We start from the raw sequence: 25,512 nt of genomic DNA, 5'->3' as shown, positions 1-25,512 counted from the left end.
CAGGCAATGCAAATGAGTGGAATATGTGCTTATAAATGTGGAAATACAGTACTCATAGCAACAGGCAGCCCTGCATTAGTGTCACAGCTACAGCGCTGTCAGTGTGGACATTGCAAGCCTGCAACACGTTGCAGCTCAGTGAGGTTACTGTCATGCCCTGCTCATGCATGCATTGTGTTTCAGTTGTTACAGTCCAAATCCACTCAAGTGCAGTGAAAGTCACAAATGCTTAACACACACGGATGGAAAAAGAAAACTCTGCATACATCGAAATGCACAAACATATTCTGTGACAAAAACAGCACTTTAAGTGGTGTTAATGTCCTTTCCAATGAAAATGAGCTGAAGCCATGTTCCTGCTGTCGAGGAACACCTACCCTGGCGTCTGTGACTTTGAACTCTCTCAGGATGTACTGAGGCATGTTGTACTCAGCCATGGGGTCCACTACAAAGTACTGGTAGCGTGCAGAGCGCTCAGCAGGCCAGTACTGATGGCACTTTTCCTAAAGAATGGAGAGAGGATGCATCACAATGTGTGAAGCATGGAATCAGGAATTCTGACTTTTCAAGTATTGCCTGCAGGGATAGCCAATGAGACCAACATAAAACCACTTCAATTATTAAGTCGCTAGATGCATCGCCACCTGGTTATCTGCCTCCGCATGCCAGTCAAGTTATACTTAAAGATCACATCCATGTCTGTGAAAACATGGACACTTCATACACAGGGGATCTATACAATCAGTGCAGTATTGAGGGTGGTTCTTGAGTTATGGCCAAAAACATTCTGTTTGAGATCACCTTTACCATGACCTCTGACCTTCAACCTTCGACCACCAGATTCTAATCAGTTCATTCTTGAGTCCAGATGGATGTTTGTGCCAAATTTGAGGAAATTCCTTTAAGGCCATCTTCAGATATTGTGTTGATGAAAATGAGATGGATACAAGGTCACAGTGACCTTGAACTTTGAACACCAAATTCTAATCAGCTGATCACTGAGTCCAAGTGAATGCTTGTGTCAAATTTGAAAAAAAAATTCTCAAGTTATTGTTGAGATATCACTTTCACAAGGATGAGATGAATACAAGATCACTGTGACCTCTGACCACATATTGTTGAGATATCTTTTTCACAAGGATGAGATGAATACAAGATCACTGTGACCTTTGACCCTTGAAAACCAAAATCAAATCAGTTCATCTACTCCAACATTTGAAGTTGGATTTGAATTTGAAGAAGTTCCTTCAAAGTGTTTTTTGAGATATCCCCTTCAAAAGAATGTTGCCAGCACAGAGACTTAAAAATGAAGTGACAGAAACAGTTTATTAAATGGGCAATTTTTCAGCGTCAAGTAGTTTAGTGGAGGCAGGATCAGAGTCACATGTTAGGGCAAAAATGATGTCTCAAAAAAGCAGTTAAGTGCATCTAGTTCTAGTTAAGTATCTGCAGGTAGCTTTGTCAGACACTTTTAAATGCCAAATTTAGCAATCTGTAGAAGATTTTCATACCCACCAAGTTTTGATGTAATTTAAGGCTTTATGATATGATATATTTTCAGTTAGTATGATATAACAATTTTTTTAATTTAATAACTCGACATGATACGGCATGACGTTGATGTGTTACCCGTCCCATCTCGCGGAGTTTGGTGAGCATGACTACAATGGTGGAGTTGTGTTCCCACAGCATCCTCCAGAAGTCCTCTGTGGTCTCGGCTAACGGGCCCTGGGTGGCCATGTATGCTTTCTGCTGCCTGCAAACAGGAACAAACATACGTTAGTCTTTACTCAGAGTTCAACACATTCCATTTTAACCGTCTACATCTTTAAGCCTCCCCTCCCTGAGCTACCACCTTATCATGGTGGAGGGGTTTGCATGTCCCAGTGATCCTAGGAGCTCAGTTATCGGAGGCTTTATGCCCCTGGTAGGGTCACCCATGGCAAACAGGTCCTAGGGGAGGGACCAGACAAAGTGTAGCTCACTGGACCCCTTCTGATGAATGCGACAAATGGTTCGAAGTTTCCCTTGCCCGGCCCCGTTTGATGATCGACTTTGTAGTTGTGTTGTCGTACTTGTGGCCGCATGTCTTGGACACTCAGGTGAAGAAAGGGGCAGAGCTGTGAACCAATCAATCGGTGAGGCCATAGAGAATGACTTCCGGACAGCTTCGAAGAGGTTCTGGACCACCATCCGGTGTCTCAGAAGGGGGAAGTGATGCTCTGTCAACACTGTGTATGGTAGTGATGGGACACTGCTGACCTCTACTCAGGATGTTGTGGATCTGTGGACGGAATACTTTGAATACCTCCTCAATTCCACCGACATGCCTTTCGGTGAGGAAGCAGGGCCTGGGGACTCGGGGTTGGGCTCTTCCATCTCTGGGGCTGAGGTTGCTGAGGTGGTCAAAAAGCTCCTTGGTGGCAGGGTTGACATGATTCTGCAACATTGCGTAGACATTGGAGTCAGTGCGTCTGGACTGGCAGACCGGGGTGGTGGTCCCTCTTTTTAAGAAGGGGGACTGGATGGTGTGTTCCAACTATAGGGGGATCACACTCCTCAGCCTCCCTGGTATGGTCTATTCAGGGGTACTGGACAGGAGGGTCTGCCAGACAGTCGAACCCTGGATTCAGGAGGAGCAATGTGGTTTTCGTCCTGATCGTGGAACTGTGGACCAGCTCTGGACCCTTGGCAGGATCCGTGAGGGTGCATGGGAGTTTGCCCAACCTGTCCACATATGCTTTGTGTACTTGGCATTCGATCGTGTCCCTCAGGGAGTCCTGTGGGTGGTACTCCGGGAATATGGGGTATCAGAACCCCTGATAAGGGCTGTCCGTTCCCTGTATGACTGGTACCGGAACTTGGTCCACGTTGTGTAAGCATAAGTCGGACTTGCTTCCGGTGAGGGTTGGACTCCACCAGGACTGCCCTTTGTCACCGATTCTGTTCATAATTTCGATGGATGCAGCCAGGGTGTTGAGGGGGTCTGGTTTGGTCACCTCAGGATTGGGTCCCAGTTTTTTGCAGATTATGCGGTCCTGTTAGCTTCATCAGGCCATGACCTCCAACTCTTACTGGATCGGTTCGCAGCCGAGTGTGAAATGGCCGGGATGAGAATCAGCAACTCCAAATCCGAGGCCGTGGTTCTCAGCCAGAAAAGGGTGGAACGCCCTCTCCAGATCAGGGAGGAGATCCTGCCCCAAGTACCTCGGGGTGTTGTTCGCGAGTGAGGGAAGGATGGAGCAGGAGATCGACAGGTGGATCGATGCAGCCTCTGCAGTAATGTGGACGCTGCACCAATCTGTCGTGCTGAAGAGGGAGCTGAGCTGAAAGGCAAAGCTCTCAATTTACCAGATGATCTTCGTTCCTACCCTCACCTATGGTCACAAGCTTTGGGTAGTGACCGAAAGAACAAGATTGTGGTTACAAGTGGCCAAAATGAGCTTCCTCCGTAGGGTGGCTGGGCTCTCCCTTAGAGATAGGGTAAGAAGCTCAGTCATCTGGGAGGAGCTCAGAGAAGGGCCGCTGGTCCTCCGCATTGAGAAGAGCCAGATGAGGTGGCTCGGGCATCTAATAAGGATGCCTCCCGGACGCCTCCCTGGTGAGGTGTTTAGTGCATGTCCCACCGGTAGGAGGCCCCAGGGAAGACCCAGAACACGCTGGAGAGACTATGTCCCCCAGCTGGCCTGGGAATGCCTCGGGATCCCCTGGGAAGAGCTGGAGTGGCCGGGGAGAAGGAAGTCTGGGCTTCCCTGCTTAGGCTGCTGCCCCCGCAACCCAACTCTGGATAAGCAGAAGAAAATGGATGGATGAATGGATCTTTAAGCCTAGCAATCGCTGTGTAATAAAAACAAAGAAAATTGCAGATAAATAATGATGCTGTAGTTATATCATATTTTTGTCACCATAAACAGCCACCAAACAACTTTGACATACAGCTGTTTGTATAGATATATATTCCCACAACTGCCCTTTTCCTTTCTGTCTTTTGACAATATCTTGGTGCATATCATGGCGTATTACCACGACATTAACAATGGGATTGTGTGAGACCATTGACAAGGCAGTGCAATTAACCAAAACTTCAAATATCAACTGACACACAGCGATCCTGGGGACTTAGTTATGTAAACTGAAAATCAAAATCAAAACCTTTTAAAAAAGGGCTTCACTTCCTGCTGTGAAAAGGATCAATCTTTCTCTAATATACATTTGCCTATAATGTACATCCAGAATCACTATCATATTAACAGTATGTGAGCCTGTAATAACATTTCCTGAATAAAACCGTGTTCATTCACATTTACCCTTCACTACATTCCTTTAATAGGTTATAGTTACAGGCAACAACATCCTACAACTGTTGAATGAACCTCTCAGCTGGTAAATATTTAATATTACATGCCCACTTAAAAGTAATTTGATGAGTCAGCTGTTGTTTATGTATGCACTGATATTTGATTGCTTTTGCTTGAACACAGAGCCTTTTTAATAGTACTGTTTAAATGACAGATGCTCTCCCAGCTGTTCAGACAGGTTCCGTACAGCAGCTGCCCACTGAAAGGCAGCGTTGAAGCTTAAGCAGAGGCCTTTGGTGATTCTCTCCAGCCTGTGCAGCACACATAATATTTCTGATCTGTTATCTGTATGCATCAGAGCTCTACCGTCTGTCAGCTGATGATGGCTCAAACCTCTCTTGTTTTTGGTTGAGAGTCAGTGAATCAACTAATGTTGCGATGTTGGAATGCTGATCCAGTGAGTATTTCAGACAGGAAGACAGCAGGCAGGTCTCCATTACAGATTTATGGGTTTACTTCCTGCTTTGCTACAGTGCAGATGCTCTTCTTGCTTGCTCTCTGCTTGGCTTTTATTTTTCCTAGTTTTTTCCTTTTTGTCACAAACTTCAACACATTCAAGGAGGTTCCCTACAACGATTAAATCATTTGGAGGATAATCTTTGACATTTTTGTATCGGTATTAACTACTTTTTCTTCAGAAAAAACTCAGTGTATTGACACAGAGCCATGGCAAAGGATGGCTCCGACCAGCGGGAGCTGCAGTCTGAACAGACCCTGTGTGACAAGAATGTGTTGAATCCTGTAAAATCAAAAACAGGCACATCATGCCAGAACTGCTGGAAATATCTACAGGAAATCGCTCTGCTACAGACGAGGATTTTTACACTTGACGCAGAAAGAGGACTTCACGAGACACTCCCAATAACATCCAATGATAAGACAGCTAAGTCTACCTCAAATATTTTAAACCTGGATGACACAGTGTCTTTCCTGAAACTTGCTAGAATGGGACCCAAACAGAGTGATATCACTGCTGCCTGGCATACACTTGGTGCTAAGCCAAAACAGAACAGGATCAGAAAAACAAATGCTGGTATTGCAGGAAAAATTACAGCAACGCCAGGCATACAGCTAAGAAACAAATATCAACCACTGTCTGAACTAACTGTGAATCAGCCAGAGAGAAATTTTATAAATGGGAAGCAGGGAATTAAAAATGATCAGATTCATGAGGAGAAACGTGAAATTTGCTGTGACATACAGAAGAAGCACAAAGCACTCAAGGACAAATGATCTGTGCCATAGGTGAGGGCGAGAGATATCCTGCTTGTGGGAGACGGTGCTATAAGTGCTGTAAACAATGAAAGGATCAACACATGCAGCTATCCAAGTGCTGAGGTCAGTGACATAACTGGACTTCTCTCCCAGGAGCTGTCAAACCACCCTGGAATCAAACAGGTCATCGAGCATGTGGGAGCTGTTGACACCAGGAGAGGAGAATCTGAGGTTTTAAAAAAGGATTTCTTAGAACTTTTTAACAGACTTGACAAGCTGAAAGTTCAGTCATTCATCAGTGGGCCTCTCCCAACGATTGACAGAAGGATCAATAAGTTCAGTCGCCTCCTTGCTTTGAATACTTGGCTTTCTAATACCTGTTAGTCTCAAAGAAGAAACTTTATTGATAACTTCAACCTGTTTTGGGAACGGTTGGAGCTCTTCAATCGTATGGGTCCCCACCTGAATGGACGTGGACTGATGCGACTGACAGACAATCTCCTGCACTGTCTGAGGAACCAAAAACATACTGGGCCTCCTCTCCATCAGCCAAAGTCTCCCCTGCAGAAGGAGAGCCAGCCCCAGGATGACAACACTGACACTGCTCCAACTGCCTTCCCTGAAGATTTTCCTTCATCGACACCCCCACCTCAACCCCAGCCCTGGACCTCATCATCACCCCGACCCCTGCCTCGGACCCCAACACCACCCCCCACCCTCCCCTGTGTCCTCACTCTCATCTGATTCCCTGACATCATTTCCCTCCCCTGTCCAGCCAGATAGAAGACTTGGTAAAGTCTGGGATTAAAATGATCCCACTCACCCCGAGTATGGCAAGATCTCAGGCACTACCATCACCCATACAACACCCACAAACACTCAGTTTACCTGCCTCCAAAAGCCCCCCAGGTGCCCTGCCTCTCCCTCCTGAACCCCCGATAGTCGGCCACCTCGGCCACCTCGGCCTGCACCCAGACTGCTGGCTTCTAAGGCCTTAGGCAGCACAAGATCATCTGCTATCACTGTGTGGAGCCACTAGGACACCCTGGACCTCTACTGTTCCAGAAGTGTTCCTCATTATCTGTCCTTTAGCAATCTGAGGCCCGGATAGAGAATAAACATGAATCACTCCAGTCTCAAGGCAAAGGATAGATAAGAGGGTGACAGTAAGATCCTCCAATCCTAAAAACTGATTCCAATTCCCTGTCAGCAGAGTATCTCAGGCCCTGCTCCAACAAACTTGAAACTAGCTGTACTTAATATCAGACCCTTGCGTCATAAATTACTTTTAAATCAATGATATTATAACCTCTTATAAGCTTGATTTTATGTTTTTAACTGAGATTTGGTTGGACAACAAAAATGGAAATGCTGCTCATATTGGATCCACCCCAGCAAATTTTAATTTTGAGTTTGAAGCATGACAGAACAAAAAAGGAGGTGGTGTCTGTGCCCTTTTCAGGGACAGATTTCTTTGTAAGAAGCTGTCATTTGGTGAGTTTTTATCTTTTGAATATATGTCATTTAAAATGGAAGTAAAATTCTCCCCATGTATATTATATACAGTGATACAGGCCACGAAAATGCTCTCCAAATTTTCTTGATGATTTTACTGAGATGCTTTCAATTATTTGCACAGAATTTGACTGTGTATTCATCACAAGGGATTTTAATATACACATGGAATATGTCTGTGAGAAAAATGCCACACAACTTTCTGCAAAACTAGAAACATTTGATCTTTGTCAACATGTGAGAGAGCCGACCCACAATAGAGGACACACTCTAGATCTAGTCATCACTAAAGGTGTTAATATTTCAGATGTCACTGTGCTGGATGTTGCTCTGTCAGACCATTTCTGTATATTTTTTGATCCGTCAGTAACTCTTAAAACTGTTCACGGATCAACAAATGTTGAAAAAAGATACTTCAGTGAGAATACCAGAACACTTTTCATGGAATTCATCAAATTTAAAACTGACACAATATCAAACCATGTTGATGATCTCTTGAACTCCTGCACTTCTGAAATTGCAAATGTAATTGACGCCATTGCTTCTGTTAAGGTGAAATTTATAAGTAAAAGACAAAAGGCATCGTGGAAAAACACTCCTTCTGTAACGGTCCAAAAAAGGCAGTGCCGCAGAAGAAGTGCAACGCAGTCATTTTTCTCTGAGATCATCAACAGAAACAATAACAATTCACGTGTGTTATTTGCTACCATGGACAGATTAACTAACCCTCCTGTTTCAATATCTCCAGAACTAGTTTGCACCAGCAAATGTAATGAATTTGCAGACTTTTTTAATAGCAAGGTTCAAGGCATCAGACTTGCAATTAACTATTCAATGCCAAGGAATAATGTGCCATCACTGCAGACTAGGTAACTTACAAAGTATGGAACAATTTAAAGCATTCAGTGACAAATCACTGGAAGAAATTACCTCCAGTCTCAGTTCCTCCACCTGCTGCCTTGATGTTTTACCCACTAGCTTCCTCAAAACTAGAAAACTGGGTCGGACTCTCTGGCACTGGCCTTAAATGGTTCAAGTCATATCTTCATGACGTAGGAAGTACTTTGTCTCAATAGGAAACTGTAAGTCAGAGAGGATGACTATGACATGTGGGGTCCCACAGGGGTCCATTTTGGGACCCCTCTTGTTTAATCTCTATATGCTTCCATTAGGCAAGATTATGCAAAATGACAAAGTAGTTTACCACAATTATGCAGATGACACACAGATATACATATCACTTTCACCAGGTGATTATGAACCTGTGGAATGTCTGTGTCACTGTACTGAGCAAATCAATGATTGGATGCATCAAAATTTTCTCCAGCTCAATAGGGATAAGACTGATATCATTGTCTTTGGGCCACAGAAAGAAAAGCAGAGTGTCCGCTCTCACCTTGAATCCTTCTCTCTCATAACTCACAGTCAAGCAAAAAACCTTAGGGTTATCCTGGACTCTGATGTAAATTTCCACAGCCACATCACATCAAATCAGTAACTTCATTTGCTTACTATTATTTAAAAACATTTCCAGAGAGGAATAATGTCACAGCAAGATCTTGAAAGTCTCACCCATGGCTTTATTTCTAGTAGGTTAGATTACTGTAACGGTCTGTTTGTAGGCCTTTCAAAACAAGCTGTTCTGCAACTTCAGCTTATTCAGAATGCTGCTATGAGGGTCCTGACAAAAACTAGGAAATATGATGGCATTACTCCAGTCCTAAAATCCTTACTTCGGCTACCTGTCACTCAGAGAATTGACTTTAAAATGTCACTGCTTGTCTACAAATCAATCTGTGGCTCAGCACTAAAATATATCTCTGACATCCTTGTGACATATGAACCACACACAGTTTTAATTTGCACAATTAAAGGGTTAAAGGGAAACCCACCTAATGGCAGGACTTTCATACAGTTTGTAGGCATGCATCAAGAAGGAGCTACGCAGGCATATATATTTTTATAAACAGATGGTAAACTAATAGCAGATGGTTCCTGTTAGGTTGCAGACATGACCATAGCAACGAGGCATGAAGTCAACAGCGAGTACTGTCACTTCCAGAGGCGGTGGAAAAATGAATCCTTTTTCACTGAACGATAAAAAGTTTTGTTTGTCTCATTAGGGCCCGAGCACCAATGGGTGCAAGGACCCTATTGAAATACGAAGGATTATTATTATTACAGAAAATGAATTGCTTTTTTGAGGGCTTTAACGTATTCAAAAATTCATGAAAATTTGCATAGCTAGCAGGACTGTTGAGAAATTTGATATTTTACGGGTTACATGTATGGGCTTAAAAAAATGCCTTAAGAGCGCCACCTCACAGATTTCAACGAAGGAGCCCCTTCGGTCCATTTCATTTAGACATACAAAAATTGGTAGATGTAAGGAGCATCACAAGACAAACAAAAAAGTCAGTTGGAGCCATATTCTAAACCCAACAGGAAGTCCACCATTTTACATTGAAAAATAATTTGGTTGCAATTTTCTGATGTTTTTCTGATCGAACTTGTCCTACAGTTTTCGCCAGATTTACTTCAAAATTTGTAAATACTATCTTCAGGAGGGGGCAACCCTAGTTTGCGACCCGTTTGAGTTTTCGTTTAACAGTGTTGATGTTATGTGGCCAAGAAGTTACATGTTTTGCCACCAAACAGGAAGTAGTTTTTAACTCAGTTGTACATGATCCAGTCTGCATCAAACTTTGTTTGATGAGAGTCCCACTGTGAACACATCTATATGACAATTTTAAGCAATAGCGAGAGTGCCACCTATTGGCGCAGGAAAGACAAAGTTTTACACTAAGAGGTCCAGCTCCTAGCAGGTTGACTTGATTGATCTCAAAGTTGTGTGAAAAATAATTGTCACATTAGGCATGCACGGAGATGCACCAAACGCTGATGCACCACAGACATCAAAAGTCCTAAATTGTAATATTGGATATGATAGAAAATTTCAACGAACCCTGTGGTCTGTTTAACCTAGAGCTACAAAACTTGAAAGGCATGAGTAAGACCCCAAGACCTACAAAAAAGCCTCTTAGAGCCATGCCCTAAACCCAACAGGAAGTCGGCCATTTTCATATTTTTTTGTAATTTTAGCCTCTGTATCGTAACGCACTTGTCCTACAGGTTTTATCTGATCGACTCCACATGTGGACAGCAGTATTTCCTAAAGTTGGTGATGTCATATTGCGAGCTGTTTTTGATTTAATCAAACGATGTTGCTGTTAAGACGCATTCTTTGCAAAAACAGGAAGTTGTGTTTGAGAGGCTAAAGATACTTAAAAACTCACCAAACTTGGCAATAAATCAGAAGTCCTAAAACATGATATTTCATATATCTTTTTTGCTTTGATGTGTCTAGATGGCTCAGGAGCGCCCCCTAGAAAATTTCGATGAAACAGGACTGTGAGTTACGGAACTTTGGAGGCATGTGCTAAACCCCAAGACCTACGAAAAAGCCTCTTGGAGCATGCCCTAAACCCAAGAAAAAGTTCACCATTTTTAATTTTTTTAAAATTTTTGGGCAGATTTTTGCCATTTCTGCTAGAACCCGACTGATTTTTCAATATAGGCTACCTATATTATAAGCTGATATGAGCCTATTACAGACATAATGGAGCAAATCAGCCTCGGTGCATATTTTTCCCATATGCCCTGATAGGAAAACTCTGTCCACAGACCATACAATGCAGGAAATGATGCTTGGGTGGTTTAGAAATGGTTTCATTCTATAGTTTGTCCAGCAGAGTGTGCTCTTACTCCATTGTTCACACTAATCTCAGCACTGTAAAAGCAGCAGATTAGACCTAATAGAGCCCTGCCACAATCACACAGACTGGCTCCTTTTTTCACACGTGTCACAGCTGCAGCTTTGGCTGACCCTTACAAACACACACACACACAGAGAGAGAGAGAGAGAGGGAGAGAGTCAGAGAGAGACACATACCCCTTCTAAAGAAACTTCACAAGTATCCACCTCTACCACTACATGGAGGAAACACTAATTCACTTCTACGTGCAGTGTTGCGCTTTCTCAGAGACATGGCTGCATCAATCGGTGTCCAGCCGCCAACGCGCGCGGAGGTGCTTGGGCCCGTTCGTTGCTGCTTGCAGCTTTAATTTGTATTGAATTTTTTTTTTCAAGATTTTTTTGGGGGGTTCTACTACCTTTAAGTGATAGGACAGTGTGAGCGTGAAAGGGGTAGAGAGAGAGGGGGAGACATGCAGCAAAGGGCTGAGGCCAAACCCGCGGCTGCTGTGGCGAGGACACAGCCTCTTGCACATGGGGCGCTGGTCTATCCACTGAGCCACCAGGCGCGCCGAATTTTTTGTTTTTTAATAACCCATAACCCATTTGATGTGAGAAGCTCAGAGATCATCTTGTCCACATAGTGGTCCTGTCCAGGGTCAATGCAAGAGCAGCAGGTGCATTCCCTGACAGATTACCTACTGGTTGGACTTTCAGAGGAAGTGAAACTGTAATGATAATGTAATGTGACTTTGATTGAAAAACATGTTAATGAGGATTAATGAAATGAATGATACTGAATAAAAATTATTAAATAAAATCAAATTGCAAAAATTAGATTTTTTTGGACTTTTCACAACTGTGTATTGTTGCCATGTGGGAACTGTTGAAACTCCTCCTTCCTGCCCAGTCCTGGGGGGGGCGGGACTTATACCTACACCTGCCAGCCCTCTCATCAGTGCAGGTGTGGCCTTGCAGGTTAGAGTTATTGAGTATAGAGTTATCTGTGCCAGTCAACTATATTTTAGTGGAAATCTGCTCAATGGACAAAAAAACTGTTGAATGTCTCCCATCTTTTGTCCCCATCCTGTAACATGTGTGCCAATACTGAAGCTTTTTAAATAACCCAGCTACCACACAATCAACTTTCTACAGCAGTAATTCACCAGCTACCCCCTTAAAAATATCCATTGTTTTTTCTTTTAATTATTTCTATTATTAAACTAATTAAGTAATAAAAACACATTTGAACATTGTTATCATGTTCAAGTCATAATTCCTGCACTAGCAGGCTGTGGACTCGCCTGTATCCGTCAATGAAGCTGGCGTTGATGTAGTCGGAGCCCTCCACCCCTCTGATTGGCTGCAGGCAGACCCGGGTGGACTCAAAAGGCATGATGTTTACCAGGCGGTTCTTGAATTTGTTACACGGCAGGTTGGCACTGATGAATCTTGAGGTATGTGGTTTAGAGTTGGACAGTTTCTGCGGACACAGAGAGAAGCACACATATGCCTAATACTGTCTGATATGTCTGATACTGCACAGACATTCAATCCTCAGCCCAGAGGAGACTGCAGTGAAGCTTCACAGCTACACCCACCGTCCCCACTGTCCACACACTGTCTCCACTGTCCACTTCTGGTAGACAGAAAACATACTGCCTACAGCCACGGCTGTAGCCAGTGTGGAGGCATAGAAATCCAACATTTCTAGTCGGAATGAGAAACACACCTGCGTTCAAACATTATGACAGACTTTGATATCAACAGGTTTTTGGATATATTAATGTCACAGCACTGACCTTTTCAAGAAGTCCAACAAGTCCAACACTGGTAGGAAACTGTGAAAAAATCCTGGCAGGACTGATTGTGATTCCTTTGTATTGCAAGGGCAAGTGACAATTTGAGCAGTAGTGCTTGTAAAAGAAATCTGCAGTGAGTTGGGGATCAAAACCTAAAGCTGGTGTGGTGTCTCTCAGTGCTGAGTGAGCAGCAGAGGCTGCTGCTGCAGCGCAGTAACCCAGCAGGCCCGTGTCCTCAGGCCACCAGACATGTTGTGTTCTGGCCCTCTCTCCTTTGCTCTCTACTGGCCTGTCATCTGAAGAGCTTAAGCCCTTGCTGCTTATCCTCTGAGAGGAGAGTTTATCTCAGGATGGAGATGGAAATGTTTCCTCTTTCCTTGCTCTCACAGCATCACAGTTAAAGGGGCACTACGGCCATTTAATATTACACTTCCATCTGCCTGGAAGACTTGTGAGACATGGATTAAAAAAACAAATGGTCAGAACAGATAAAACCGAGGCTGAGGTATCCAAACTTTTAGTCAATGAATTGTTATTATTGTTGATTTTGACTTTTTGCTCAAAGTCACCAACATACAAAAACTGCATTTCATCATATCAGGATTCCCACAATTGTATAGCTTTTCAAGGACACAGAGTAAAATTTCCATTTTGGAAAAGCATGTGCATGACCTTGTGGTCCTGGTGCATCTTTCTCATATGCAGGAGAGTCTGACCAATAACACATTCATTCTCTTAAATTTCTTTTATTTTTCTCTTAATTTTCTGGAAAGAGAAAATAGAATGGAGGTAAACTCCAGATCCACCAAACGTTCTTAACCATCCAAATCTGCTCTGACCAGGTGTGCTCGATGATGAATCCCACTGATCATAAGTCACTTGTCAGAACTGGTAATACCCCCTGAAGACTATTAAAGGGCAATTTTTGTGCCGTGTGCAAAGACTCTGATAAATGGCCGAGACTGGAGACATGACACCAAAAAGGCTGTAAGAAGAAGAACTTCTGCAGCAGTGAAATGGATGAAGGCCTACTGTTAAATAAACTTAAAAGAAGTGAATGTGATTTTCCAGAGTGTCAATACTGGTACTGCGGGAAAATCAAAAACCGAAGCAATGATAAAACATTTACAGTGTCAGCAGCAGGAAGTATTCAGATCCTTTACTTTACCTAAGTAAACAATTCCATCTACCACATTGTAAAAAGTATTAAAAATAGAAGTGCTCATGCAAAAAACTTTAAAGAAATTGAATAATTAAAATACTTAGAGGGAAAAGCAGCGAGTCCTTATCCATATATATGACATGCTGGAGATATTATAAATTTTTTTGCATGAAAAATGACTTCCACATTTATAAAAAACAGTTGCCAATTCATTTTGAACCAAGAAATTGCAGTGCTTTAAAAAGTAAAATACTAATAGTGACAAGTTATAGGAGTAGAATAGCTTCAGAATTACTGGGTACGCAGTAAAATTATTACTAAATAAAGAGGTTGATTAGGTCATTGTAGTATAAGTATTGAACTGAATATTGTACTCTTAACTCCAAATTATTGAATAATAACTCAGTAAAATAATACTAGAATTAAGATGTTGGGTCAGTAATTGTATGGGAATTAATTTATTATTACAACAATCTTAGCTTTTGATAAGCCAGAAAGGGTTACCGCAACTTTGTCAGTTTGCACACACTTGAATTGCATTCTTCACTTCCAAAACAGGATGTGAAAAACTAGTCTGTGAAAACATGACTAGGATGACATGGATGCTTCAGTCACATCTTCCCAAATGTCTCCCCTTCTGTTCCTGAGATATGATGTTTGGTAACAGACAGAAAAGGGTTTTTGCAGGACATTATGATGTCATAGTTGACCTTTAACCTCTGTGATATAAAATGTCAAAACTTGTGTTATGAGGCCACCATGACCTTTGCCAAATTTGAAATAATTCCCTCAAGGTGCTCTCAAGATATTACCCTCACAAGAATGAGACAGACAAGGTCACAGTGACCTTGACCTTTGACCACCAAAACCTAATAAGTTTATCCTTGAACCTTACATTGTTGTTTCTGATTGTACTTCTGTTTTTATGATACCATTTTTCCAACATTTTCACATGATTTCATAAGGCCTCATTACTTCAAAAAGTCCATCACTCAAGACAAACAGCAGAGCCAGTTCTGTGATTGGAGTGCCCTGTAAATAGACTTGTTGGAGAAAATAATTTTCTAATAATGTGAATGTAATGATGAGCAATCTTATTGTGTGATATGATTCAATAATGTCATTGGGACCTCAGAGTCTTCCACTGTCTCCAGTAAGTCTGTGTGCTAAGATATTGCCAGAATGAGACATTGTGGATTGTTAGGCACAGCTGAATGACGTGTGAAATGTACTGGTTAAAGTTGAATGACTCTTCTGTTCCTTAAGCTTTTGGTATGTCTCTGTCCATGCAAGTGTTGTGCCTTAGGCTTCTGTGATCAGACTTATGTAATAAATATATATTTAAGTAAGGACAACTGAGGGTTACCGCGTTCTTTTTGTTATATAAGTATAACCCACACAAGAATGAGACAGACAAGGTAAAGTACTTTTCTCGTTAAATTCATTCAACTATACACCAAGTTTATATTATTTATCAAAAATCACCGTTCATCGGTTCATCAAGAGTACAAGAATTTCTTCAACAGGACTCAAAACCCAAAGGTTCCCACCTTAAACTCCAGTTCCATGGTGGTGGCCGTCTCTCCAGCAGGGATCTGGGTGAGCTTCTGGATGTGGGTGTACAGGTTCCTGGCAGGGACTTCTGTGTTTCCACATGTTGCAGCTTCCAGCAGGGCTTCATGGATGAATATATACTGATCCTCTGTCTGCACCATGTAGTTCCTCTGAGCTCGCATACATGTCACATGACCATAAATGTCCACAGACTTCTCATGTTTCATCCTCTCCAGCATGGCATCGATCACGATGAAGCAGCCTGTACGGCCCACACCAGCACTGACACAGCAAAAAGACAAAACAGGGTTCAAACTATGGAAGCTTATATTGTTTAGCAGTTATAGTCATTATATCTGTTTTTTTGGGGGGTAACAACTACTTTTCCTTGTCCATATTCAAATAAAATACATATAGCCAACATTAACATTACAACAAACACTTATATAATATCAAAAGCATTTTGGCAATACGATGTGCACGCTGATGGGGCACAACAGAGAGAGGTCATTTACATCTCAGTAAGAGTCCACTTGTAGGCATAACTGTATGTGCACGTGTGGGTCAGTCTACAAAAATATGAGCCTCTAGGTGCTGTGGGGACAGTTTCTTTGTTTGTGTGTGTGTGTGTGTGTGTGTGTTGATGTTAAAGATAACTTACCTACAGTGGACCACCATGGGTCCAGCCTCTGGAGGATTACAGGCCTTGACTCTGCACAAGAAGGCGAGTGTTGGGGTGGGATACTCAGGCACTCCATGGTCAGGCCAGGCCATAAACTGGAATTGTCGAACCTCTCTCTTCTCACTTGAGCCATTCTGTCAGAACATATCAACACATATGCACAACATCACACGTTTTGTCACTTATAAACTAGAATTACCACCTCAGGGTTGTATGCCTCTGCATATCCATGTCTGTGAAAACATGGACGCTTCACACACATCTTCCCCTGGCAGCACAGAAGATCTCTACAATCAGCACAGTTTCAAGATCAGAGTCACCAATTCAATATCTGACCAAATGATTTTAAAGAAATTCCCTCAAAAAATTCTTGTGATATTGCGTTCATGAGAATGGGATAGGCGTACAAACATATGGATGGACGGACAACCCGAAAACTTAATGCCTCAAAAGCAAACATAAAAGCATCGCTGGTGTGGAGGTATGAAAATGTGATCTGACACACTGAAAATCCTATGATTTGATCTTGTAACCATCAACCACAACAGTCATTAACATAAATGTATTGCAATAACTAATTGACAAATCTTCAAGCGATTCATGTGAGACTCTCAAATGATGTAAAGTCACCATACATCACAAATGCATTCTGAGCTGCACTCCAAGCATGAATGAAATCACTTTTCAAATAGTCCTGGATGAATAATAGCATTGTGCACTGGTACAGCACTATCAAAGCCACACCAGTTCTCATCAAATCTACTGTTGTCAGTTTTATTCATAACTCTGAGGAAGCCACCGTTTTCACGTTTTCCTCATTCAAGCATGCAAGACACAATCTTCCTCATGTCTTCTCAGACTCTTAAGCCTTTTTCAGACATTAGATACATAACATAACTGTTTCATCTATCTGTTAAAGTGACATTTTGTCAGTCAGACATGGTGTCTTTTGCGTTAGTGTTCCTTAAATTTTATTAAGACATGATTATTTAAAGAAACAAGAAAAAAGAGACAGAGAGACTTAAAAATGTTATGGTAGTAAGAGGACGTTTTTCCTCCCTCATAGTTTGCATCACTGATAAACTTATTTTGCCATTTTAGCAGGTGAACCCACAGATACATTTACATTAATAGATATTAGATTCTACTGCCTGTTCCATAATATCCCACAGTGCAAAAGCAGTGATTGACAGAACATTAATTTGGGACTCATTTAATTGCTGCCTGTTACTAAGCACCACTGGATAATCATTTATTCATCCACAGAATTGCATGAAAAAAAAGTATAGGGAGAGTGTTGGCTGTTTCAAACTTGTGTTAAAAGTCTTATAGAATGCCTGGTGTCCTAAGATTGGCTTCTGTGTTGGTAAAAGTAATCTGGTGCTTTTTTAAAGGTACATTATGTAAGATCTGGACATAATTCAAAACATTCAAAAAATGAACTAGTGAGGAAAAGGACCACCTTTGCTGTTATGTCTAAGAGCCTATGTATTGTATTGCAGAGATATCCACTGCAAAGCAGCCAGGGACAAGCCGTCCCTTCTGTAATAATACATCCTGGCCTGAGAGGCGACAGTGAGTCACTGTAGCCTCTAGTGTGCTGCAGGAGAGGATCAAGAAGTTGAGCCAGCCGGAGCATAGACTCAATCGTTACAGCGTGGAAGCTAAAGTCTCCGTGAATTAGTTAGTTGGTGTGTAAGAAACACAGCAATGTCAGAAGCTCCAGGAAGACGACCGTTATCTCCATCACAAGTAGCTCCCAGAGAGAAGTTATGTTACGCGGCAAAGAAAAGAAGCAATGTAAGACGAAGGAAAACTAGAGTAAATATTGGTGTGGTTGGAGACACACTGGAGACTGGAGACAGCTGACAGTTATGAGTTGCCTTTCATTATGATTGATGACTGTAAATCATGGTTGTATGGCCACAGTAGCAGACCGACTGAAAGAGTTTTGACCAAATTACCTCATTGTAACCACTTAGCATTACTGTTATGAGATGAGGCAAGATTAAAAGTTTGGAAACTTTGCTTACTATATGAGGGCAATACACATTTTTTTTTTTACGCGTGTCTATTTGTACACTATCTAACAGTGTCATTGCTGCAGGCTGGTGACTACAAAAAGGGTGAAATACTGTCCCCTCTTCAGTTGGACTGGATGGCTGGTAATTACAAATAGCTCCTTTAAACATGACACATGTTAAATTACCTGACACAGTTACATATTATAACACAGTACATGCCTGAAAGGAGCTTTAGAGCTCTTTCAGAACAAACCACCAAAGCCTTTTGGTGTCAATGAATTTCCACTTCTTTGCTGTCACTCACAGTCATACTGCATACACACAGTATCCATCTGAAGCTCTCACCTTATAGAGGGCGAAGGTGCGTACGCTGTATGTGGCCAGCTCCACAGTGTCCAGCATGGTCACCTGGATCATCCCATATGTCTCTGTGCCTCGACTGGGCCAATACTGGTCACACTTCACCTGAACACAGACGCACAACAAGGTAAAGACAGAAGGAGGAGAACAGAAGTGAGTGGTGAGCAGGGTTTTTATCTTTGGTTGCTGCTGTGAACCAGAGATGAGAAGCAGGCAGAGATCTGCCCAACACTTCTTTCTAACTCCACACCTCTGTTTTTCATTTTATTTTCAGACTTGTCTTCAACCCCAACTGACACTGACTCAAGTGACATCACTTAAAGACAGCTATCAGACACAAAGCTTCCTCTGAAGACACTAAAGGTGAAGGAGGTGCATACCTGTAACTCCCATGAATTGTGCTACATTTCTTGTCTTTTTGCGTTTTTTACTGGGACATGTATGGCCTATGAGATACACTCATCACCATTGGAAAAGGAAGCATGAGGACTGAAATAAATACAGCGGCTCTTGAGACGATCACTGACATCTTCAGACCACTTGCTCAGACCAGGAACAACGGTGTGGCCGTCTCTGGGGAAGATATCCACCTATCAAGTGGAATGAATGAAACGAGACTCAGCCTAATCCAGTAATCGGACTTCGGAGTCTATTGTGCCCACATCTTCACAGAGACATGTCTCCAAAATAACATTCCAGATTGACTGATTGTGGACAGAGCAGACAAACAATACCCAAAAAATCAATAAGACATATTGAAGGGATACAACTTTGCCTTAATGACAACAAAATTGGTATTAGTATTTTGTCCTTTTAATTGAGGTTATTTTTTTCTGGCATTTTAGCCTTTTATTAAACAGGACAGATCAACAGTGTGAAAGGGGGGAGAGAGAGTGGGGATAACATGCAGCAAAGGGCCTCAAGTGGGAGTTGAACCTGAGGCCACTGTGGCAAGGACACTGCCTTTTTTTTATTCATGGGGTGCCTACTTTGTCCACTCAGCCACTGATGCCCCAGTACTTTGTCCTTTTACTTTGATAAACTCACTATAAACCAAGGCTGTTGTCATCAGAGTATAATTCATTTTTTTCTCAAACAATCAGCTCACCCGAGACTTCTCCTCTAGGCGTGTCATCATGATGATGGTGCTGGTCCTTTGCTCCCACACCATCCTCCAGAAGTCACTCAGTGTCTCCGCCAGCGGCCCCTGTGTAGCAATGTAGGCATTCTGCTTCCTGTAGCCATCAATGTAATTGGCATTGATGTAGTCGCTACCTGGAACTCCTGCAGCAAGAAACAAATTAATAATGATTATCAGGCAAATTAAAATGGGAGTCAATCTGAAAACAGTGGGCTTCTCACTAAAATATGATGAAATGCTTTTATAAGACAGTAATGATTAAAAATAAAATAAAGGTCTGGTTCTCTTCAACAGGTTCTCATCCCAACTCCAACCTTCCGTTGCTACATATGAAGCTTTAGGTATCCCTCTGCGTCAGCTGTTTACGCTCCGGGATGCCTTTATGGTGATGTCAACAGATGCACATGGTGGGATGAAGCATCATGATCATGTTTACACAACAGCGTGGACTGTCATGATGATTGGGATTAGGCAGCAAGGTTACAGACAGTTGGGTTAGGCGAAAGAGGGACATGGTAAGGTGTGGAACAAAAACACACATACACCCACACGGGAAGCGAACTCTGGTGCCATCCATCCGTCTGCCAGCGTATTATAACAATGCCACATGTTCTATGCACGCGCATTCTCATCTGATGCCATTCAGCGGTGTTCTGGTTGGACATGGAATGTGGCTTTTGGCATCACACTCAAAAGCAGTGACAGAGCAGCGCTATTGCATGAGATTGGAGTGAGATTGAGCTTTTCTCTCTGCAATTGAGATCGGTCAAAGGCCCGGCCACTGTTTAAGAAATACTATGTGTAAAGTTGCCTCTTTAGAGACTTCTCAAAATAAAAACCCATTTTTAATGTAGCCTAAAGTCTTTTTTCCACTGCATAAAAAAAGGACTCTGCAGTAGTCACATCATTGATGGGAACAATCTTAGCCCCTTAACTAATGAGATGCATTGACACGCTAGCACAAATTATCATCTGTCTCCACCTATGCAGCGCTGAAACATCAGTCCAAATTAGTCTGCACCAAGTTTGAAAAAGAGACTGAATCTGTCAGAGATATATAAAGAGAAGTGACCACTGAAAAGTTTTCACAGACCTCTGTCCATGCTGCTTTCTACTGTTTACTTGTTTTCTCTGGTTTGTCCATGGCATCGAATGGACACACCAAAACACGCGCACACACACACACACACACACACACACACACACACACACAACGGCCTTCCCGTCTGCTGCAGAGTTGTGTACACAGCTCAGCTCTATTGACAATGGGTTAGCACTCTATTGCCTATTTTTTTGCAGTTTTACCTGTGTTTGAAAAATCTGCATGAATGCGTTAATTTCAGTGGAAAAAGAGTTAAGTGTCTCTCACCATCCACAGGTGTTAGGATGACCCTGGAGTGGTCGTAGGCAATAACATTTGCATAGCGGTTCTTTGACTTGTTGACCTCCAGGTTGGAGTGCTCCCAGGTGAACTGCTGTCCTGGATCAATAGACTGACACACAGATCCAGTGATTGAGGGAAAGCAATGCAAAAAGATGGGACAATGGTCATTGATATAGGTAGCACACATTGAAAGGAGTGATGATACTCTGCTAGCATCATGTGAATGAATAGATAAGGACTTGCAGTAGGTTTTATTTCAATGCAGCCAAAAGTAATAGGAAATAAAACAGTGATAACTCAGCTGAGAAAGGGTTACCATCGATCCATCCATTTCATCCACTTATCCGGGTCAGGGTCATTGGGGCGGCCCAGGCTAAGCCCCGCCACTCTCCGGAGAAAACTAATTTTGACTGCTTGATTCTGCGATCTCATTTCTTCGGTCATTAACCCAAAGCTCATGGCCACAGGTAAGGGTTGGGACATAGATGGATCAGTATGTTGAAAGCTTTCCTCAACTTGACAGTCCAGTGCATCACCTGCATCACTGCGGGTGATGCACAGTGCCAGCATTGAAAATTTTCAATGCTGGCATCAGAGCAACTGCAACGACCCACAATTTCCCCTGGGGGATCAATTAAGTATTTCTGATTCTGAAAACAAACACCTGTGTACATACAAACATGCACAGCCAAAAATGAAGCTGCAGAGAGGAAACTGATATCCTGCTGCTTCCCCTCCTGACCAGCTGGACGGTTGCTCAGCCCCCCCACTCACCAACTGATAACAATTACATTGGAGAAAGTCCATTCTAATGTCCAAAATCTTATTTAACAGCCTTTATGGTAAGGCTTCCACCATACACATTTCTACTAATGTGCTCCACCGATGCATAAATCAGCTACAGAGTATATCAGTGTAATCACACTCACAGAGCTGCAGTGCCAACACCAAAAAACAAAACAGGTAACACAGAGAGAAGAATGAACCTGTGGATTTGTGTAAGGCTAAGCCAGGTTTGCACTAAGCAATCCCTGCCATATTCAGTTAAGGATAATAATGAACTTTAATAATTAACATTACAGGAGTCGTTATTGGACCTAAATGGGCTACTTTAGACACTCACTTAACTCTGTCTCGCTTCACACTGTCAGATGAGGATCACATTAAAGTTGGTGAGTGTTGTTTACATCAAACAACATTAAAAACAGAGAGTTGCTAATCAAATACTTTAGAAATTAGTATAATGAGGACAGAATTACTGTGGTAGAGGCCATATGCAGTGCATGAAGTGGTTTCCCCAAACAGACTGGCACATTTATCAGATGTAACATGCTGCGAGATCCTCTGGCAGAGCTCGTTTTAAACACAGCCATTATCAGCTTTTCATTTCAAGCCCCGCTGCTCTTACTATAGACTAATGGCTGGTAGCTCCAATGCAACAAGACACTGGAAGACATACAGTGTGCATGTGTGTGTCTGTGTGTGTGTGTGTGTGTGTGTGAGAGAGAGAGAGGGAGACAGAGAGACAGACAGAAAGAGAGAGACAGAGATACAGAGAGGACGATAGTGATTATACTTATTTAAAAATTAGAAGCTTGAAAAAGAAATTTGAATAAATAAAACGGCAACTTTAATAGCTTGCACAATAAGAATATTTTATAGAGGTTAGTTTAGAGCTAACACAAAAAATGTACAAGGTCAGAATGATCACATTATGGAGGAGGAATCCAGAAGTCAGGAAATCAAAGCAATCATCAGCTGGGAGAGTTAATTAAAATGTATTTTTAAAAAGTTCTCATCCCAAGTTGCCACCTGTTGCAGCTTTGCAGTGGACTTTCACATATACATATTACGCTCTAGGTATCCTGAGTCTGCTGTTGATGTTCCGGGATGCTGCTACCGATGTTGGGATGTCAACAAAAGCACATGGTGAGGTTACACTACAAAAGCATGTTGCTATATTTAAGCAACAACTGCTGGAACGTCAACAGAAGCACATGGTTGGGCGTAGAAAATAAACATCATATTAAGATGGGAAGTGAACACAGATTTCAACCAGCAGCATTTCAACCTGAAGTTGTCCAGTGGTGTATCATACAGACGAGACAGGTTCTGAGCTGAGTGCGTCCACATATCATGCAGCCGTGCTGGGTGCCCACTGGCTGTCCGGCAGTATACCATACAGCCGCAAAAGGTGGCTTTTGGTGTCGGGATCCTATGCCAAAATCACTGCAAAAGGGGTGGTATTTAACAACTTAACAAGATCACTAATTTAGAGAGCATACTCTTGGAAAATTCCCAAATATTTTTTTTTATTACAGCTGTTATCCAAAGTATTCTCATGTAGAGCAGTAGAAGCCAACCAAACCCATTCATTCTGTTCCTGTCTGGTTTGCAGTGCTGGACTGAAATAATGAAGTGTAAAAATACATTTATTTTTATTATTAGATTAGTAAATACAAATTAGTAAAATCATTTGAAATTTGCCTTAGTATCATCCAAAAGATTTGATTGTTTCTTCTGAATATTTATATTTAGCCTTTTTTTACACAAGCCTCAAAGAAATATTCTAAACTGAACTGGTTCTTTTCTTGTTTAAGAAGCACAACAACCTGTCCTTCCATTTCACCATGTTGCGTAAAAAGTTGAATTAGTTCCTGTTTCATAATTTATATGCTCTGTTCCTTCTGGGGTGCATTACCAGTGCACCCATCTAACTTGGTTTATCTGCTTGGAAATTTACCACTTTAAATGCAAACGACCTTCCTTTATAGGACAACAAGCTATAATCCGTCTCTCTGGCTTTTACAGTAAGTAAAAGCCATAGGAGTATTTGTCTTGGAAAGGAGGCAGAGATTCATACATGCTTAACAGCATCTTTTTTTGTACTGATACTGATTGAGCACTGAGAGGCTCAAAAATAGCTTCTGCCAAATCATACATTCATTATCACAGTATTTTTAGTTCACTGATTGAGAAAAGTGACAGGATTACATTTCACTGGAACTGTATTTTACATGATTTCATATGTCAAATTGATTGATTGATTTATGTTTAGAAAAAAAACATCTTCTCTTCGGCACTCTATAGGCTGGGCAATATGGAGAAGATCAAATATAACAATATTTTTGAACAAATACCTCACTATCGATATTGCAATGATATTGTTGGGTTGGTTACAAGATATTCACACAATGAGAGTTTTGATAAATAATCACCAGTAGTGAAGATACAATGACTAAGTGGGTAGAGGCAAATAATACAGCTAGCACAGCTAGAACAGTCTAGAAAATATCATCACTTCACTGTAATGCAGCCTTTAACACTATGAAAAGACAACACTTACAATATAACAATAACCAAAATCTAAGATGACATCTAGTTTTACATTGTGAGGTACTATCCATAAGAGATATTTTAACAAATGTCAAAATCAAAGCAGCAGAGGTTAACATTTTGTTGTTGTGATGGATCAAGCTATGACACTGCTGAATCTTACATTTCCCATAATTCAACTTTAAAGAGTCTTTCATTATTCCCTCCCTGCGTGGTAAATGCCAATGTTTTTCAAACTCCACACTAAGAATGTAACACAGAATTTCAGTGGGTGTTTAATTTGTTGCCTTCGAGCTCACACAGCCAAACAAAGTGGGAACCCTCTAATTAAAACTATTGCAAAATATTAAACTGATGTAAAAATGATTGTTACATAGACGCTGCAACAATGACTCCAGTGAAAAAACAAAATTTTAAGGTAAAAAAACATTGAAAAATTTTGTACAAATTTTGCTTTTGAATTTGTGAAATTTTGAATTTACACTTTTGTTTATTTAAATTAAAGCCAAGCTGTTTCTTCATACTGTTGCTTTATTTAAAAAGAGCATGTTGGAGTGCCTGGATAAAGTGAAGACATATCTTTATTATGGTTTCCATTGTTTTAAATTTAATTAGAGAGATGACTACATGACTTATCTTAGACACACGTAAAAAGTCACATTGCAGTCTCCATCCTTGAACTTTCTCCAAATTAGAAAAAAACAAAGCTTTTTTTATGGGTTAACATCAGTTGGACTTTTAGTTGGCTCATCATTTGTAGTCACGACTTGACCTTATAGACATTTATCTAATTGCACACTTCATTACTACAAACTTTGTAGTAGCTAAATCTTGGAAAATGTGCATGTGAAGAAATAAAGTCAAACAAGTCTTGACAAAATAACTGAAAATGTTGTTTACTCAACTTGTCCAGTTCGTCTTCTTTAACACTTTCAAGATATTACCAGGTAACACCAAGCAGCAACCTTTAAGGCTGAAAAATAAGGTCAATGTGGAAGTGGCAAAAACTGCAGTACATCTCATGGCCACTTGAGGCTGGCTCCAAAACAAAGTCAAAATGTCCACAGAAGAAATAAACATGTTTACAGCCTAGTGCAAAAAAAGCCTTAGTCTGTATGGGAGTGATATTTTATATAACTCACCAGTTTACATCTTATTAAGGCCAAAGTTACACACATTTAAGGGTGGGACTGCATGAGTGACAGGCCGTCTGTGTGGCATCACT

The 25,512-nt window shown here is 41.6% G+C and overlaps 1 protein-coding gene across 1 annotated transcript in view; it reads right to left on the bottom strand.

The window, feature by feature from the left end:
• Positions 1 to 25,512, bottom strand: part of ptprfa (protein tyrosine phosphatase receptor type Fa) — a 223,900-nt gene that overhangs the window by 6,865 nt on the left and 191,523 nt on the right. The window contains 8 exon segments of the mRNA XM_042512701.1: positions 378 to 503; positions 1,630 to 1,756; positions 12,147 to 12,325; positions 15,357 to 15,642; positions 16,022 to 16,176; positions 18,412 to 18,531; positions 19,535 to 19,710; positions 20,937 to 21,060. Of these exon segments, the coding sequence (XP_042368635.1) occupies positions 378 to 503; positions 1,630 to 1,756; positions 12,147 to 12,325; positions 15,357 to 15,642; positions 16,022 to 16,176; positions 18,412 to 18,531; positions 19,535 to 19,710; positions 20,937 to 21,060 (1,293 nt within the window).

The sequence above is a fragment of the Plectropomus leopardus genome, chromosome 3 (genome assembly GCF_008729295.1).
Source record: "Plectropomus leopardus isolate mb chromosome 3, YSFRI_Pleo_2.0, whole genome shotgun sequence".
NCBI classification, from domain to species: domain Eukaryota; kingdom Metazoa; phylum Chordata; class Actinopteri; order Perciformes; family Serranidae; genus Plectropomus; species Plectropomus leopardus.
The sequence above is the reverse complement of the archived record's forward strand: the minus strand, read 5'-3'. Positions and strand labels throughout refer to the sequence as shown.